This window comes from Salvelinus namaycush, chromosome 2 (genome assembly GCF_016432855.1).
Source record: "Salvelinus namaycush isolate Seneca chromosome 2, SaNama_1.0, whole genome shotgun sequence".
Lineage (NCBI taxonomy): Eukaryota > Metazoa > Chordata > Actinopteri > Salmoniformes > Salmonidae > Salvelinus > Salvelinus namaycush.
In genome coordinates, this window is record NC_052308.1 from 47,074,250 (window position 1) to 47,093,897 (window position 19,648).

At 41.6% G+C, this 19,648-nt stretch overlaps 1 protein-coding gene across 2 annotated transcripts in view; it reads right to left on the minus strand.

Moving 5' to 3' along the window:
- LOC120064157 (phosphatidate phosphatase LPIN3-like) overlaps window positions 1–16,616 on the minus strand; it is a 39,924-nt gene extending 23,308 nt beyond the window's left edge. The window contains exons 1-5 of one of the 2 annotated variants that reach the window (XM_039014535.1): window positions 16,518–16,616; window positions 9,458–9,658; window positions 6,928–7,023; window positions 4,260–4,510; window positions 3,918–4,028 (exon numbers count right to left, since the gene is read on the minus strand). In XM_039014535.1, coding sequence (XP_038870463.1) covers window positions 3,918–4,028; window positions 4,260–4,510; window positions 6,928–7,023; window positions 9,458–9,649 — 650 coding nt within the window. In that variant the 5' untranslated portion in view covers window positions 9,650–9,658; window positions 16,518–16,616. Of the gene's footprint in view, window positions 1–3,917; window positions 4,029–4,259; window positions 4,511–6,927; window positions 7,024–9,457; window positions 9,659–16,517 lie in introns of those variants that run through there. The other variant, XM_039014542.1, reaches the window with a different exon arrangement.
- Window positions 16,617–19,648: the final 3,032 nt, after the last annotated feature.

A 19,648-nucleotide genomic window follows, 5' to 3' on the forward strand; every position in this document is an offset into this window, starting at 1 on the left:
ACTTATGGCAAGGTGCTCCATCATGCTGGAAATAGCATTGTTCGTCACCAAACTGTTCCTGGATGGTTGGGAGAAGTTGCTCTCGAAGGATGTGTTGGTACCATTCTTTATTCATGGCTGTGTTCTTAGGCATAATTGTGAGTGAGCCCACTCCCTTGGCTGAGAAGCAACCCCACACATGAATGGTCTCAGGATGCTTTACTGTTGGCATGACACAGGACTGATGGTAGCGCTCACCTTATCTTCTCCGGACAAGCTTTTTTCCAGATGCCCCAAACAATCGGAAACAGGATTCATCAGAGAAAATGACTTTACCCCAGTCCTCAGCAGTCCAATCCAGGTACCATTTGCAGAATATCAGTCTGTCCCTGATGTTTTTCCCTGGAGAGAAGTGGCTTCTTTGCTGCACTTCATGACACCAGGCCATCCTCCAAAAAAGTCTTCACCTCACTGTGCGTGCAGATGCACTCACACCTACCTGCTGCCATTCCTGAGCAAGCTCTGTACTGGTGGTGCCCTGATCCCGCAGCTGGATCAACTTTAGGAGACGGTCCTGGCGCTTGCTGGACTTTCTTGGGCGCCCTTAAGCCTTCGTCACAACATTTGAACCACTCTCCTTGAAGTTCTTGATGATCCAATAAATGGTTGATTTAGGTGCAATCTTACTGGCAGCAATATCCTTGCCTGTGAAGCCCTTTTTGTGCAAAGCAATGATGACGGCACGTGTTTCCTTGCAGGTAACCATGGTTGACAGAGGAAGAACAATGATTCCAAGCACCACCCTCCTTTTGAAGCTTCCAGTCTGTTATTTGAACTCAATCAGCATGACAGAGTGATCTCCAGCCTTGTCCTTGTCAACACTAACACCTGTGTTAATGAGAGAATCACTGACATTATGTCAGCTGGTCCTTTTGTGGCAGGGCTGAAATGCAGTGGAAATGTTTTTGGGGGATTCAGTTCATTTGCATGGCAAAGAGGGACTTTGCAATTAATTGCAATTCATCTGATCACTCTTCATAACATTCTGGAGTAAATGCAAATTGCCATCATACAAACTGAGGCAGCAGACTGTGAAAATGTATGTGTCATTCTCAAAACTTTTGGCCATGACTGTACACTTGTTGGATTTGGCGCATGTGACAAATAAAGTTTGATATGACTGCTTTAACAGTTCTAGTGTTAAAAAGGGTGTTTTCCCCCTTGGCTGCTTTGAGCCACCGTCCAAGCAAGAAGCCTGCAGCAAGAAGCTGATCAACTCACCAGGGAATTATCAACATTTCAGTCGCAATTTTGCATTTACCTCCTACAGTATATTGAAGCCTGGTTTGATCTCAAGTAACTTTAAACATGCTGAAACTGTACTTTTAATACTTGCATGAGTGGTAAAGGTTCATGTTTGATATGCTAACGTTACTAGCTAGCCTTGTGTTGTAAGTTATTGTCCTTCTGAATGGTGAATTAATCTCCCAGTGTCTGGTGTAAAGCAGACTGAAGCAGGTTTTCCTCTAGGATTTTGCCTGTGCTTAGCTCCGTCTCGTTTATTTTTATCCTAAAAGTGTCTGTCTTTGCCGATGCCAAGCATACCCATACCATGCAGCCTCCACCATGCTTAAAAATAAGGAGGCAGTTACTCAGTGATGTGTTGGATATGCCCCAAACATCAGGCTTTGAAATTAGGACAAAACTTGTATTCCTTTGCTGTGTTTTTTTGCAGTATTACTTTAGTGCCCTGTTGTATAAAGAATACATGTTTTGGAATATTTGTATTCTTCTTTTCACCTCTTTCATTTCGGTCATTATTGTGGAGTAACTACAAGGTGGTTGATCCATCCCCAGTTCTCCTTTCACAGCAATTGAATTCTGAAGCGGTTTTAAAAACACCATCGGCCTCATGGTGACATCCTTGAGCAGTTACCTCCCTGTCCAACAGCTCAGTTCAAAAGCATGACTATCTTTGTTGTTTCTGGATTGAATAATACACTTTTGAAAAACTGCCTGGTCTATGTAGTTGAATCTGTGCTTAAAATTCAATACTCGACTGAGGGACCTTACAGATGTACAGTACCAGTCAAAAGTTTGGACACCTACTCATTCAAGGGTTTTTCCTTTATTGTTACTACATTGTAGAATAATAGCGAAGACATCAATACTATGAAATAACACATATGGAATCATGTAGTAACCAAAAACAAGTGTTAAACAAATCTAAATATATTTGAGATTCTTCAAATAGCCACCCCTTTTGAAGGGTTTGTACACTCTTGGCTTTGTACACTCTAGGCATTGTCTCAACCAGCTTCATGATGAATGCTTTTCCAACAGTTTTGAAGGAGTTCCCACATATGCTGAGCACTTGTTGGCTTCTTTTCCTTCACTCTGCGGTCCAACTCATTCCAAACCATCTTAATTGGGTTTAGGTCAGGTGATTGTAGAGACCAGGTCATCTGATGCTGCACTCCATCACACTCAGTCTTGGTCAAATAGCCCTTACACAGCCTGGAGGTGTGTTTTGAGTCATTGTCCTGTTGATAAGCAAATGATAGTCCCACTAAGCGCAAACCAGATGGGATTGCGTATCGCTGCAGAACGGTGTGGTAGCCATGCTGCTTAAGTGTGCCTTGAATTCTAAATAAAATCACTAACTGTAGTTTCTCTTTGCTTATTTGAGCTGTTCTTGCCATAATATGGACTTGGTCTTTTACCAAATAGGGCTATTTTCTGTATACCAACCCTACCTTGTCACAACACACCTGATTGGCTCAAACGCATTAAGGAAAGAAATTTCACAAATTAACTTTCAACAAGGCACACCTGTTAATTGAAATGCATTCCAAGTGACTACCTCAGGAAGCTGGTTAAGAGAATGCCAAGAGTGTGCAAAGATGCCATCAAGGCAAAAGGGTGGCTACTTAGTAGAATTTCAAATATATTTTTATTTGTTTAACACTTTATTTGGTTACTACATGAGTCCATATGTGTTATTTCATAGTTTTGATGTCTTCACTATTATTCTACAACGTAGGAAATAGTACAAATTAAGAAAAACCCTGGAATGAGTAGGTGTCCAAAGTTGACTGTACTGTAATGTATGGGGGACATAGGAAGGGGTAGTGATAAAGAAATCATGTCAACCCCTATTATTTTTGTATAACAACCCCTATTATTAGTGTAAATATTGTATAACGACAAAGTGAAGCATTTTTTCACAAAAAATATTGTTCTCACATTGTGTTATTTAACACTGTACAGGAATTTGTGGTTTTGGGTGGATTATTCTTTTAATATATGTGTCCAGTAAACAGCCCCTTAGAGCAGTGGTTCCCAAGCAGTGGCTTCCAACCTTTCTAAAACCGTAGCACACCTCGATGGAATAAAAAAAAAAATGATGCGTCACACCTAAAATGTCCCTATTCCTTTATTTAGTGGTAATGACCTCCCATCTCATCCATTCTGCAAATAATATATTTTCTTACCAATTATATTGGGTTTATTTGAACTGTTATCATAGTTCCTTACTTATGATGATTCATTTGTGTGGACTCTTAAAAGCGTCCTGCGAAACTGCTCTAGAAAGAATTCAATGCAGACCCCGCTCTCAGAAGCCCTGCCTTCCTAAAGCTGTAACACCGGGGCTTGCATTTTTTCCCTCAATTTAGTACCACTCTTCAAACGAGCGAAAATGTGTTATACCTCGGTAATAAGGTTCAGTTTTGAACGGTTTGGCAGCCTGAGTGCACCGGACTGGAAACAACGATATAGATGTAACCATGTGTGCCATTCAATGGATTATCTGAGAGGCACTGGTGCTCCCAAGTCAAAATGTGCAATCCACAGGTCACGTTTCTAAGTGAGGTCAAAATAATAAATTACACCGGTGGAAAACCAATACATAAGGCTTAGATGGTCATTTGTCTGACCTGCTCTCTGAGGGGGACCACTCTCCCTCGGAGTGAGGGTGTACGTCCCTGGTCTGCACGGCCCCCAACTGTTCATACGGTTGCTCAGATAGCGAGAAGTACACCGACTTACTGTTAGGGAGACAAAAGAGCCAGCCACAGGATATATCAGAACATAAAATCTGATCATTCAAAGCCATATACCGAATGCTATATCTAACAATAGGACCTGGGTTAAATGTATTTGTCTTTTTCACCTAACACTTGGGTGTTTTTGATTTAGATTGGATTCATTGTGCTGGCCAATAGAATAGTCATTCTTAACCAATAGAATTAAGCTTTTCAACAGGAGTTGACATTGACCTGGCGAGCATGGGTGTGGTGAGCTCTTCTTTGGAAGGGCTCTCCTGTTCTGTCTGCTCCCGCTCTCTCTCCCTCTCATCGGACGAGGAGCTGCCATCATCCCTTAGGTGGGAGTCGGAGCGTATGCGTTTGCGCCGCCGCTTTTTCCTGCGTGCGCTACCGGAAGTGGGGGGGCCTTCGAAGGTCTCCTCGGCCCCCTCTGGGAGCTCGATGAGGATGGGCGACGTGCAGAGGTGGGCTGGCACTCTGGACTGAGGATGAAGGGGAGAAAATTAAGGCACAACTAAAATACAAATGAGTTGTGTTAATGTACGAGGCTACACATACAGTGGGTATCATAAGTATTCACCCCCCCCTTGGATTCTTTCACATTTTGTTGCATGACAAAGTGGGACTGAAATACACTACATGACCAAATGTATGTGGACACCTGCTCGTCGAACGTCTCATTACAAATGCATGGGCATTATTTTGTAGTTGGTTCCCCTTTGCTGCTATAACAGTTTCCACTCTTCTGGGAAGGCTTTGCTGCAGGGACTTGCTTCCATTCAGCCACAAGAGCATTAGTTCGGACACTGATGTTGGGCGATTAGGCCTGGCTCGCAGTCGGGGTTCCAATTCATCCCAAAGGTGTTCGATTGGGTTGAGGTCAGGGCTCTGTGCAGGAGGAGGTTATTGAAAATCCTAGCATCGGTATTACGAAATATACCATTTATACCGTATACCGGGGTATCGCCCAAGCCTAGTTGGGATGCCCATCTGGGAATTGAACACCAGTCCCCTGCATGACAGGCGGGGAACAACTCCGACAAACAGACCTTCTCCCCCTATCTCAGGCAACCCCGATGTCGTCGTACACTGTTTTTTCTTTTAAAAGAGAGGGCCTTCTCCAGTAACGCCAATTTTCCTAAGAAGTCACCGACAGAGTTCAGACTCTTGTACGCTGACACCGGTCACATGAACTGGTTCCACCCCAGGCAAACAAGACAGCACTTGTGAGTATCTTGAATTTCCATTGTGAAACCACATGCCTTAGGGCATGGTCAGAGGTTCAAATCTGTCTGGTTAGCCTTTTTGAGCTCTTACAACTGGCCATCTTACTCAAGCAAGAAAGCACTGGCTACACAAGCGGAGCAGAAGTGGTAGGCTTTTGGCAAAAACAAATCCTACCCAAACAAGGAAGTGTTAGCTACACAAGCAAAGCAGAAAGTAGTTAGCTTTTAGCAAACACAAAAACTAATACCAAGACACAAAACATCTAGGGGACGAGTACTCGCTCCCCACTAATAGACACCTAAGTCGGAGCCAAATCTAGTAGTTCGTGTGTTTGAAATGTTAGTAAATTGAGTGACATGTTCTCCTTCAGGCGAGCTGAAGAATTGAGGAAATTAATGCAAGCCCCGGCGTTACAGACAGGCAGACGGGGCTTCCCAGGGCTGGCTCTGAATTCATTGGCCCATTGGGCATGTTTTTTTTATTTTCTTCAGGTGAATTTGATTGGTTGTTGACTCCCCATAGTATGTTATGCCGAGTGACTGACTGAAAGGGAAGAAATCAGACATTGAATATCTCTTTAAGGATGGTCAAGTTAATAATTTGGCTGTGGATGATGTATTAAACCACCCAGACACAGAGATACAGTCATCCTTCTGAACTGAAGGACAGGAAGGAAACTGCTCAGGGATGTCACCATGAGCACATTGGTGACTTTAGTTCAATGGCTGTGAAGGGACATTACTGTGACTCCACAAGAAAATGATATAATAATAATAAAACAGAATACAAATATTCCAAAACATGCATCCTGTATTTAACAAGGCACTAATGTAATACAAAAAATATCATTTTGAGCCTAAATACAAAGCCTTATGTTTAGGGCAAATCCAACTCAACACTTCACTGAGTAACTGCCTCCTTTTCAAGCATGGTGGTATCTGCATCATGGTATGGGTATGCTTGACATTGGCAAAGACTGGGGAGTTGTTCAGGATAAAATAAATGGGATGGACCTAAACACAAGCAAAATTCTAGAGGAAAACCTTCCTCAGTCTGCTTTACACCAAACACTGGGACAGGAATTCACCTTTCAGCAGGACAATAACCTACAACACAAGGCCAAATCTACACTGGAGTTATTTACCAAGAAGACATCGAATGTTCTTGAGTGGCCTACTTCCAGCTTTGACTTAAAAATCGTCTTGAAAATCTATGGCAAGACTTGAAAACTGCTCTAACGATGATCGTAACAATTAACCTAATAAGACACACAGCTGTGTATTGCTGTCAAAGGTGATTCTAACATGTATTGACTATGGGGGTGAACACTTATCTAATCAAGGTATATTAGTGCTTTATTTTTCATTCATCTTTAACAAATGTTAGATAATTATTCTTCCACCTTGACATTACAGTATTTGGTGTAGACCATTGACCAAAAATGACAAGTAAATACATTATAATCCCACTTTGTGACAATAAAATGTGAAGAGTTCCAAGGGGGGGAGGGTGAATGCTTATGATTGTACAATGCCTTTGTCAATAAGCCAAAGAATAAACATAACAGGCTACATCACCTATCCTATTAGCTTAACACGTCTACAAAAAGAGGTTCACCTCCACTAATGAACAGACCTATAGGATCAAATATATATTTTTTAATTGGACAAACCTCAAAATCCTCATTTTCCTCCACAAAAAAAGCTTCTCCGTTGTCCCCCAGCTTCATTTGCAGGTAAACTGGCTCCCCATTGATCTCAATGTCCACCTGCAACACAGTCACAGTCAATGTGTGTGTGTGTTTAAGAGAGAGCGTGAAAAAGGGTATGTTTGTGAGAGGGTATGTCGATCATCTGTATGTGTATTTATCCGCTTACATACAGTGCCTTCAGAAAGTATTCATACCCCTTGACAAACTTCACATTTAGTTGTGTTACAGCCTGAATTCAACATTTATTCAAATGTATTTGTTTTCTCACCCATCTACACATAACATCCCATAATGACAAAGTGAAAACATGTTTTTAGAAATTGTAGAATTTTTGGGGAAAATGAAATACAGAAATATCTCATTTACATAAGTATTCACACACGAGTCAACACCTAAAAAAAATATTTTAAAAAAAATCACTTTTGGCAGCGATTACAGCTGTGAGTCTTTCTGGTTTAGTCTCTAAGAGCTTGGCACACCTGGATTGTACAATATTTGCACATTATTATTTTTAAAACATTCTTCAAGCTCTGTGAAGTTGATTGTTGATCATTGCTAGACAGCCATTTTCAAGTCTTGCCAAAGATTTAAGCCGATTTAAGTCAAAACTGTTACTAGGCCTCTCAGGAACATTCAATGTCGTCTTGGTAAGCAACTCCAGCGCATATTTGACCTTGTGTTTTAGGTTCTTGTCCTGTTGAAGGGTGAATTTGCCTCCCAGTGTCTGTTGGAAAGCAGACAACCAGATTTTCCTCTAGGATTTAGCCTGTGCTTAGCTCGATTCTATTTCTTTTTATCCTAAAAAAAACCCTCCCTAGTCCTTACCGATGACAAGCATACCCATAACATGATGTAGTCATGGATTTGCCCCAAACATAATGCTTTGTATTTAGGCCAAAGTCCATTCTTTGCCACAGTTTTTGCAGTTTTACTTTAGTGCCTTATTACTAACAGGATGCATGTTTTGGAATATTTTTATTCTTCTGTACAGGCGTCCATCTTTTCACGCTGTCATTTAGGTTAATATTGTGGAGTAACTACAATGTTGTTGATCCATCCTCAGTTCTCTCCTATCACAGCCATTAAACTCTAACTAAGTTAGAGTCACCAGCTAAGTCACCATTGGCCTCATGGTGAAACTCCTGAGGGGTTTCCTTCCTCTCCGGCAACTAAGTTAGGAAGGGCACATGTATCTTTGTACTGACTGGGTGTATTGACACATCATCCAAAGTGTAATTAATAACTTCACCTTGCTCAAAGGGATATTCAATGCCCAACAGGCCCCACTGTTCCATAAGGTGTATTTTCATAGGGTTTTTAATCTGATTCTACTGCTTGCATCAGTTACCTGATGTGGAATAGAGTTCCATGTAGTACTGTGTGCATCCCATTGTCTGTTCTGGACTTGGGGACTGTGAAGAGACCTCTGGTGGCATGTCTTGTGGGGTATGCATGGGTGTCCGAGCTGTGTGCTAGTATTTAAAAAAAATAGACAGCTCGGTACCTGTCAACACCTCTTACAAAAACAAGTAATGAGGAAGTCAATCCCTCTTCCACTTTGAGCCGTGAGAGACTGACATGCATGTCATTAATGTTAGCTCTCCGTAGACTTTTAAGGGCCAGCCGTGCTGCCCTGTTCTGAGCCAACTGCCATTTTCCCAAGTCCCTCTTTGTGGCACCTGCTCGACCTTACAGATAGTGTGTGTGTGTATTGTATGTCATTCAAAACAATTATGTTAAACACTATTATTGCACACAGAGTCCATGTAACTTATGTGACTTGTTAAGCAGATTTTTTACTCCTGAACTGTTCTGCCTGCAGTTATGGAACCCCTACCTGTCCCAGACCTGCTGTTTTCAACTCTTAATGATCGGCTATGAAAAGCCAACTGACATTTATTCCTGATTATTATTTGACCATGCTTGTCATTTATGAACATTTTGAACATCTTGGCCATGTTCTGTTATAATCTCCACCCGGCACAGCCAGAAGAGGACTGGCCACCCCTCATAGCCTGGTTCCTTCCTAGGTTTTGGCCTTTCTAGGGAGTTTTTCCTAGCCACCGTGCTTCTACACCTGCATTGCTTGCTGTTTGGGGTTTTAGGCTGGGTTTCTGTACAGCACTTCGAGATATTAGCTGATGTACGAAGGGCTATATAAAATAAACTTGATTGATTGATTGATTTAGGCTTGCCATAAAAAAGGGATTGAATACTTATTGACTCAAGACATTTCAGCTCTTCATTTATTCATTTGTAAAAATGTCTAAAAACATGATTACACTTTGACATTATGGGGTATTGTGTGTAGGCCACTGACAAAAAAACATCTCAATGTAATCCATTTTAAATTCAGGCTGTAACACAACAAAATGTGGAAAAAGGTCAAGGTGTGTGAACACTTTCTGAAGGCACTGTACATGCACCCATCAGGTGTAGGCTACACCACACACACTCCAGTCTTCTCCTTTTCCGTACTCGCCATACTCACCACTTTCTCTTTGGAGCGCAGCACCCCCAGCTTGCCGAAGCGCACGTGGAACGGGGAGCACTGGAGGCTGCCGTCGGGCTGGCGCACCACGATGACATCGATGCCCCCCGTGAGCGTGGCCGGGTTCAGGCCCCGGTACAGCTCCTTCACCGTCACAAACACCGACTCTGCCAGCTGCCCCACGTAGTTCATGGTCTGGGACTGGAGGTGGAGGGAGAGATAGAGCAGGAGAGAAAGAGAGGAGGGTGGGGGGGGGGGGAGAGCGGGAGAGAAAGTGGGTCAAGGGGAAATTCTTGTCCAACGTTTACGCAATTCTCTACCAATCAATGTTCTTGAATTGAGAATACATAAGGCCTAGTCCAGGCTCCGACTGCAAATTGTGTAACATGTTTTGAGACCTCATGAAAGGCAAACAATATCAATGCAATTTGTCGTCGTTCAATAACAAGGTAGGCTATACTCTTCTCTCTTCCTCCCTATAAGCTACACTCCCCTGTGGGCTACTGCCATATTTCTTTCACCTGTTGTTTCTTCCCATGTGCTTTTACCCGGTTAAATCAAAACACAATAATCGAGCTGGACTACCATACAATCAACTTTTTACAATACCTAGGATAATACAGCCTAGTAGGATATCCAAGTTTGTTGGCAGAATACAACATACATTTACCTTACCAGGATCATGTCCACTCTAAAATCTTGTCACGCTAAACCGAGATGCCAAGCAGCTAACCTAAGTGTTTTAAACAAGCTTTCTTGACCCTTGGAATATGTGAGAGTGTTGATTAATTATTATAGGTTAAAGATCCACTGCTCTGAGGAAGATCAAGGTCCATCATTACACACCCAACAAAACAATATGGTGATGTAATTTCCTTTAACTACTCATGATGATGCATTGACCTACCTTATATGGAGTTCCTATTTATGGTGTTTCATAAATTTTCTATGCTGTTTTGTCACTAAGACGGGTCTGGGGTTGTAACAGTGTAATAGACTCTAGGCCTACAGAGAACAAATCAATATTGAGAGATGTTTTGGTACTCCTGGTAGCCTACTTTCATGAAATTCCCTGTAAAACAGCTTACCTCTGCCTAATTAGAAAAGATGGGATTACATCAATTATTTCTTACAACATGTAATCAGACTTAGTGACTTCAGAAAGTATTCATACCCCTTGACTTATTCCACATATTGTTGGGTTACAGCCTGAATTCAGTATTAAATGTATATATTTTTGTCTCACCCATCTACACACAATACCCCATAATGAGAAAGTGAAAACATGTTTTTAGAAATGTTTGCAAATTTATAAGAAAATTAATACAGAGATTTAATTGACATAAGTATTCACACCCCTGAGTCAATACATTGTAGAAGCTCCTTTGGGAGCGATTACAGCTGTGAGTCTTTCTGGGTCAGTCTCTAAGAGCTTTCCACACCTGGATAGTGCAACATTTGCCCATTATTCTTCAAGCTCTGTCAAATTAGTTGTTGATCATTGCTAGACAACCATTTTCAGGTCTTGCCATAGACTTTCAAGTAGATTTAAGTCAAAACTGTAAGTAGGCCACTCAGGAACATTCACCGTCTTCTTGGTAAGCAACTCCAGTGTAGATTTGGCTTTGTGTTTTAGGTTATTGTCCTGAAAGGTGAATTAAATCTTCCAGTGCCTAGAGTTCCTCTAGGCTATTGCATGTGCTTAGCACCATTTAGTTTCTTTTTTATCCTGAAAAACTCCCCAGACCTTAACGATTAACAAGCATACAAATAACATGATGCAGCCACTGCTATGCTTGAAAATATGGAGAGTGGTACTCTAATGTGTTATATTGGATTGCCCCAAACATATCACTTTGTATTCAGGACAAAAAGTAAATAGTTTTGTCACATTTCTTGCAGTATTCCTTTAGTACCTTGTTGTAAACAGGATGCATGTTTCGGAATAGATTTACTCTGTACAGACTTCCATACTGGCAAACTGATGAGTAACATTGTAGAGAAAGGCATGAGGTCCAAAAAGCATTTTCAGCATACACGCTTTGACAAACCACAACATGAGAATTAAATGAGGATTCTATGACTCAGTTAAACAAATCCCATAGCCTAGGCCTAGCCCCAAGGCTAATAAAATGTTTGTTTCTGCATTTTGTAGTAACCTCTATTGGAAGTGATCACATATTTAACAAGACTGAATTATGATCAAGCTACTACTTTTGAATGAAAACCACTCCGTGATTTGCATATAAGCTTTGAAGACTCTCCACAAAAACTAGGCACTATAACAAAACTAGGCCCAAATAACAAACAAAACAGGAGAAACGAGCATTAATTGAGGCAATTGGTCTGTTCTACTTTTATTCTGACGGGCCAGTGTTGACAATAGGCCTTCGACAGGTGAAGGACTAGCCTATCAGAATCTAGAAGACCGATAAAACAGGCTTCAGGCTAATCATGGAGTCACAACAAAATGTTGAATGTGGATTAAAGCGACTTAAGAGGAAAGACAACAAGACCAAAAGTTAAATCTTGAGAAACAAAGCCTTCCCCAAAGGATATGGCTAGCAGTTTCAGGCCTTACCAACAGAGAGAAGTGAAGTTGTACTTTCTCCACAAGGCCTTGTTCCCTGGACCCCCCTTCCGCCATCAGTCACCCAAACTTCCTTCATCCCCCAGAATTCTTTATGCTCCCCAGAATCGCTCCACTGGCCTTCCAGTTAGCCCTACGCTAGGCTACATTTTGGACACTTAGGCTAGAAGACTACAAAGCCACCTTAGTAGAACCGCGGATACTTTGAAAAGAAAAAGTCATTTTCAGCCCTTTTTCCTAATTGACATATACGCCTAGCCTAGCGTTAATAGTCTCTAGGCCCATGTGTTCTGAGCTGGAATGCAATATAGAAGTCTATGTGAGAGACCCAGTATATTCACTCACATCACCGCTCCCTCGATCACTAAAACACACACACACATTAAGGCACGTATACACAATTCACACTTCCCCTCTCACTGCACATGACAGCCAGGCCAGCAGTTTCTGAAAAGCTTGGCTGATCTATTCACGAACACTCCGCTCTGCCCAACACACAGAGACCAGTCACCCGGCGCACTCTGGGATTGACTGCTACTCTCTGGCCATTCTAAAATAGACTCTAGCAACATCAACACTAGAATAAACGCTACCATTTATCAACAACAATTTTTTTCGGGGACTTGAAAGCGGTTCTTTTGGGAACTTGATGGGATATCCTTACATGAACAGAAAACAAAAGGGTGAGTTGGTGCACAACGCACAAGAGGGTGAGGGAGGAAGTATGGTGTGGTTAGAGGGACACACAGTGCAATTGACCAAATAGCCTAACCATGCTGGTTCTAGAAGAGACAAGTAGAGCAGGGCCGCTGGAAAGCTCCTGGGCTACAGCGATGATGGTGTGATTGTTTTCTTCTCTTTGCTTTGTCAGGCAATTCAAGTTGTGGTTGATATGATTTATTTTTACCGATACATTACTTTGTAATAGAATCTGCGAGGTCAGCAGTAATGGAGGCTGGACATAAAGCCCACAACGGACAATTGCACAGTTTGTGTGGAGACAAAATGGAGGGAGTGCAAACTGAGTATAGTGGTGAGGGAAAACTCCTGGCATTCGATATATTTCTGGAAAGCCAAGAGTAGGCCTATTATTTCATTGAGATGTCTAAACATGATTAAGTGAGATGAACTGTAGTAACACTGCAATGAAGTTACTCAGATGTCTACGAAAAATGGCCCGTATGCGAATGACTTGTGACTTGTGCGCTGATCCTTTTAAGCAATGGACAAAGCTTGCTATTACTACTTTTCCTGACATGTCAGACTACAACAAAATCATTTTGATAGGCATGCATTGTAGCCAAGAAGAACCACTCCCTCGAAGTGGTAGAGATCATTTAAAGGCAAACATGGCCAAAGGCAAAGAGACTCGTCCCATCTGTTAGAAGCAAATGATATATTGTTGGTTTGAAGCCACCTAATTCATCACTACTTGTTTTTGTAAGAAGTGTTGACAAGCTGAATGTACCGCGCTGTCCGTTTAAACTACTAGCACACAGCTCGGACACCCATTCATACCCCACAAGACATGCCACCAGAGGTCTCTTCACAGTCCAAGTCCAGAACAGACTATGGGAAGCGCACAGTACTACATAGAGCCATGACTACATGGAACTATATTCCACATCAGGTAACTGATGCAAGCAGTAGAATCAAATAAATAAATAAAAAAAAACTGGTAAAAATACACCTTATGGAACAGCTGGGCCTGTGAAGAGACACACACAAAAAGGTACAGACACACACAAGCTCTAGTACACCTACTCCACACACACCTACGTTGTAATATTGTTGTATGGTGGTATTATACATCTTGTATTGTAAATATGTAGTGGTGTAATAATGTTATACGATGTAATGTATCTTTTGTTTTATATGTAAGTGCCTTAATATGTTTGGACCCCAGAAAGGGTAGCTGATGCCTCAGCAGCAGCTAATGGGTGTCCCTAATAAATACATTGTGACCTCTGATGTATATTTTTTTATTTCACCTTAGTTCTCATTTACAACGGCGAGCTGGCCAAGATAAAGCAAAGCAGTGTGACAAAAACAACACAGAGTTACACATGGGATAAGCAGACGTACAGTCAATAACACAATAGAAAAATCTGTATACAGTGTGTGCAAATGAAGTAAGGAGGCAAGGCAATAAATAGGCCATAGTGGCAAAGTAATAACAATTTAGCAATTAACACTGGAGTGATAGATGTGCAAGTAGAGATACTGGTTTGCAAAAGCACAGAAAAACAAAAACAAATATGGGATGAGGTAGTTGGTTGGATGGGCTATTTACAGATGTGCTGTGTACAGCTGCAGCGATCGGTAAGCTCGTGAGGGAGGTATACGTCTCCAGCTTCAGTGATTTTTGCAATTCGTTCCAGTCATTGGCAGCAGAGAACTGGAAGGAAAGGCAGCCAAAGGAAGTGTTGGCTTTGGGGATGATCAGTGAAATATACCTGCTGGAGCGCGTGCTACGGGTGGTGTCAGAATGGTGAATGGTGTCGTCTGCGTAGAGGTGGATGAAAGAAACACCCGCAGCAAGAGCGACATCATTGATATATACAGAGAAAATAGTCAGCCCGAGAATTGAACCCTGTGGCACCCCAATAGAGGCTGCCAGAGGTACAGACAACAGGCCCTCCAACTTGACACACTGAACTCTGAGAAGTAGTTAGTGAACCAGGCGAGGCAGTCATTAGAGAAACCAAGGCTGTTGAGTCTGCCGATAAGAATACAGTGATTGACAGAGTCAAAAGCCTTGGCCAGGTCGATGAAGACGGCTGCACAGTACCTTCTTTTATCGATGGTGGTTATGATATCGTTTAGGACCTTGAGCATGGCTACGGTGCACCCGTGACCAGCTCGGAAACAGGATTGCATAGCAGAGAAGGTACGGTGGGATTTGAAATGGTCGGTGATCTGTTTGTTCACTTGGCTTTCCAAGACTTTAGAAAGGCAGGATGGATATAGGTCTGTAACAGTTTGGGTCTAGAGTGTATCCCTCTTTGAAGAGGGGGATGACCACGGCCGCTTTCCAATCTTTAGGAATCTCAGACGATACGAAAGAGGTTGAACAGATTAGTAATAGGGGTTGCAACAATGGCAGCGGATAATTTTAGGAAGAGAGGACCCAGATTGTCTAGCCCAGTTGATTTGTAGGGATCCAGAAAAGGGGGGGGGGGGGGGGGGGGCGGCTTGTGCCAGTTGCTGCGGGAGGGGTGCAGAGCTGTTGGCCGGGGTTGGGGTAGCCAGGCGGAAAGCATGGCCAGCCGTAGAGAAATGCTTATTGAAATTCTCGATTATAGTGGATTTATCATTGGTGACAGTGTTTCCTAGCCTCAGTGCAGTGGGCAGTTGGGAGGAGGTGCTCTTATTCTCCATGGACTTCAGTGTCCCAAAACTTTTTGGAATTAGTGCTGCAGGATTCAAATTTCTGCTTGTACTGTATTTTTTTGAAAGGGGCATGTTTATTTAAGATGGTGAGGAAAGCACTTAAAGAACAACCAGGCATCCTCTACTGACGGGATGAGGTCAATATCCTTCCAGGATACCCGGGCCAGGTCGATTAGAAAGGCCTGCTCGCCTTTGTGCTACATCATTGGTTAGAAGCCACCTACTCACAGTGTGTACCTCTGACGGACGTGCTACTAACATGCATCTGACGTGGACCAAGAAAATAAAGACCATCATGCATGACATGACCTGTAGAAAAGGTGGAGGTGGCATTTGCCAGGATAAAAGTACGAAAACGTATACACTCACTACGGTAAGTCGCTCTGGATAAGAGAGTCTGCTAAATGACTAATATGTACATTTGATGCCAAAGTCCTCGCTCCTTGCAACAATGACTTTGCGATAGTTTATTACATTTAGGGATGGGCCAAAATTCAAACAAACCGTTGTTTGGATCAAACAAACGACTAAAATGGGCATATTCAGTATTTTGATTAGATTCATTCGTGTTCAGTGGTTTTTAATAGAAGTTACCTTGAAAGCAATTTACTTTGGACACTTCTCCAACAAGACGCTACTTCGACTGTTGAACCATTTCAAGCCAGGCTTGAACACTGACGCAAGTCAATTGGTTTGTAAAAAAAATTCATCGAGACAAAACACGCAGTTCCAAGTTATGATGACCAAAACCCTGTATGTTCAAAACAGCTTACGTTCCGTACTTATCTATAATTTTCAAACCAAGTGCGTAGCTAAAACCAGTTGGTGGTGGGTTAGCAGCTAGCCAGCCATCATAGTTGTCAGGGAATTAATATTCTGGACATCAACACCATGATCAACCAAACTCTCCCGTACCTTGCGACGTGGCTGGCTGACATAGCTACTATTAGGTTCGCTTCACAAAAATAAACGTACTAACAATATAAAAATAAGATTATTTCGCACATCATCTTTCTATCCATTTACATGTAATGTTTAATTAACGACACAGTAACGATTATGTTTATTTGATCTTACCTACAAACGGAGTTTCCACAAAATGATGCTTCTACTTCAGGCGCGTGCGCACACTACTCTCTATGGAAGAACATGCAAGTCAGCGTTTGAGTGGTACACTGAAAGTAGCCGGAAGTCAACAAATAAAATCGAGGGAGAGGATGTACGTATGCACCAGGAGTCGGAAGTTTGGCCAAATTGCCAACAGCCTGCCAAATTTGATGGTGGCGGGAAAGATGGCGGAAGCGGAAGCTCAAGCGGCTTGTGAATCTAATGGCGGTAGAATCAAGGACAATTAGTGTATTGTCCAAAAATCTTATTGAAGAATCAATTTGAGCTATCTAAATTGGTGGAGAAAGTGATGGGTAACGTGAAGGCTGTGAGGATCACGAGAGGTGGGCTTGATTTTATTTGTTGTACTTCTGCGGATCAGAAGGAACTTTTGTTGCTTTTTAAAAATTAACAACCAATTAATACAGGAAGTTCATGTGGGAACACAAGTATATATGAATAATATACAATGGACAATTGGGCTAGGGGGTACAATATCATATTACACAAGGACTTTAAGGGACATGCATACACTTATAATTCTAACAGGTTTTTTGTTAGAGTATTTCATTGTCTTAAAAATACAGTTCAATTTATTTTTGTAAGGTAAGAAAAAAAAAATGTGTTTGTAAATTTACATTTGTGAATATGAAATTTGGCCAAAATAATAATGAAATTAATTACATAAAAATGTTTCAGCTTATTTCTATCGTAGGTAAAGAATCCAAGCAGTACATCTCTCCACAATAGTGTAAGATCTTCATAAATGTGTTCAATTATAAATCTACTGATGTCTTGCCACAGTTTTCTTACATGAATAAAATGTCAAAAAAGATGCAACACTGTTTCTGGGTGGTCATTACAAAAGGAGCAATTTGAGTTGATGTTTTCCTTAAACTTCTTCATATAGTGGTTGGCAGGATAATATTTATGAATAATTTTAAAGGAAACTTTCTTAATTTTGTTAACAAGTAGGTATGTGTGGCAACATCCAAACTTTTTTACAACATCCTACTGAAACAAGGTTCGTATCGCTCTGTTGTTGAAAGGACCAAAAGAGAAACAAATCTTTCCTACTGATGAATCAACAGGGTCAACGGAAGGTAGGCTCTGAGGGTCAGGTCTTGACACATTCCTGAATAATAAAGCAACACCTGAGGGAATGGCATCTAAAACTATTGCAAAATCTTTAGGTGTTACAGGGACCTTGTAAAGTGATAAGAATTCTTTATAACTGAGTAAAAGACCCTCTGCATTTACCAGTAGGCTCACCAATAGGATATTATTTCGGAACCAATATTCTAAAAACCAAATCAGTATTTTTATACAATATATAATATATATAGAAAATGTATGCTTATAAATTAAGGACCATGACAAGAAAACCTGCCGATGAAAAGCAGTATCACTGGAACTTTGTCAATATTATAATTGCAAACCAACATGAAGTTAAGGCCACCAAAAGTAGAGAAGACATGATGAGGAATAAAATTCCACATAGAAGTGGGTCTTCTTAGGAATTGTTTTATCCAATTGATCTTAAAAGTATTATTTAAGGTAGTGAAGTCCAGAAAATTCAGCCCACCATTCTCATAAGTGTTCATTACAACAGTTTTCCTAATGTAACGGGTACGGTTTCTCCACAGAAAGATGAAAAGCATCTGGTCTATCTCCTTGCTTATTTTACTGTCAAGATATCAAGATAAAGCACCATATGTTAGTCTAGAGATACCTTCATCCTTGGTTATTAGGACTCTTCATTTTATAGATAAGGCCCTCTGTAGCCATTGATTTAGCTTCTTCTGGGGGTTTTTAATAAGAGGGTTACAATTTAGTAAGCCTCTAGACTTCTGATCCTTTGTAATGGTTATGCCTAAATATGTAAGTTCTTATTTTACTGGAATACCTAATATGAAGGTGTCACACAATCTTTGACAGCCATGAGTTCACATGTGAATGTTGACCTGTTTAAGGTCTTACTCACATTGGCTACGGAGAGCGTGATCACACAGTCATCTGGAACAGCTGATGCTCTCATGCATGCTTCAGTGTTGCTTGCCTTGAAGTGAGCATAGAAGTTATTTTGCTCGTCTGGTAGGGTCGTGTCACTGGGCAGCTGTGCTTCCCTTTAGTCTGTAATAGTTTGTAAGCCCTGCCACATCTGACGAGCGTCGGAGCCGGTGTAGTACAATTCAGTCTTAGTCTTGTATAGACGCTTTGCTTGTTTGATGGTTCGTCAGAGGGCATAGCGGGATTTCTTATAAGTGTCCTGGTTAGAGTCCCACTCCTTGAAAGAGGCAGCTCTACCCTTTAGCTCAGTGCGGATGTTGCCTGTAATCCATGGCTTCTGGTTGGGGTTCTGGTTGGGGTTTGTACGTACGGTCACTGTGGGGATGATGTCATCAATGCACTTATTGATGAAGCCAGTGACTGATGTGGTGTACTCCTCAATGCCATTGGAAGAATCCCGGAACATATTCCACTCTGTGCTAGCAAAACAGTCCTGTAGCTTAGCATCTGCGTCATCTGACTACTTCCTTATTGAGCGAGTCACTGATACATTCTGCTTTAGTTTTTGCTTGTAAACAGGAATTAGGAGGATAGAATTATGGTCAGATTTGCCAAATTAAGGGCGAGGGAGAGCTTTGTACGTGTCTCTGTGTGTGGCGTAAAAGTGGTCTTGAGTTTATTTATTTATATATTTTTTCTCTCTCTTTCCCCCTCTCTGGTTGTACATTTAACATGCTGGTAGAACGGATTTAAGTTTCCCTGCATTAAAGTCCCAGCCACTAGGAGTGCCACCTGGATGAGCATTTTCTTGTTTGCTTATGGCCTTCTACAGTTCGTTGAGTACCGTCTTAGTGCCAGCATCAGTTTGTGGTGGTAAATAGACAGCGCCGAAAAATATAGATGAAAACTCTCTTGGTAAATAGTGTGGTCTACAGCTTATCATGAGATACTCTACCTCAGGCGTGCAAAACCTTGAGACTTCCTTCATATTAGATTTCGTGCACCTGCTGTTATTTACAAATAGACACAGACCGCCACCTCTTGTCTTACCGAAGGCAGCTGTTCTATCTTGCCGATGGACCAAAAACCCC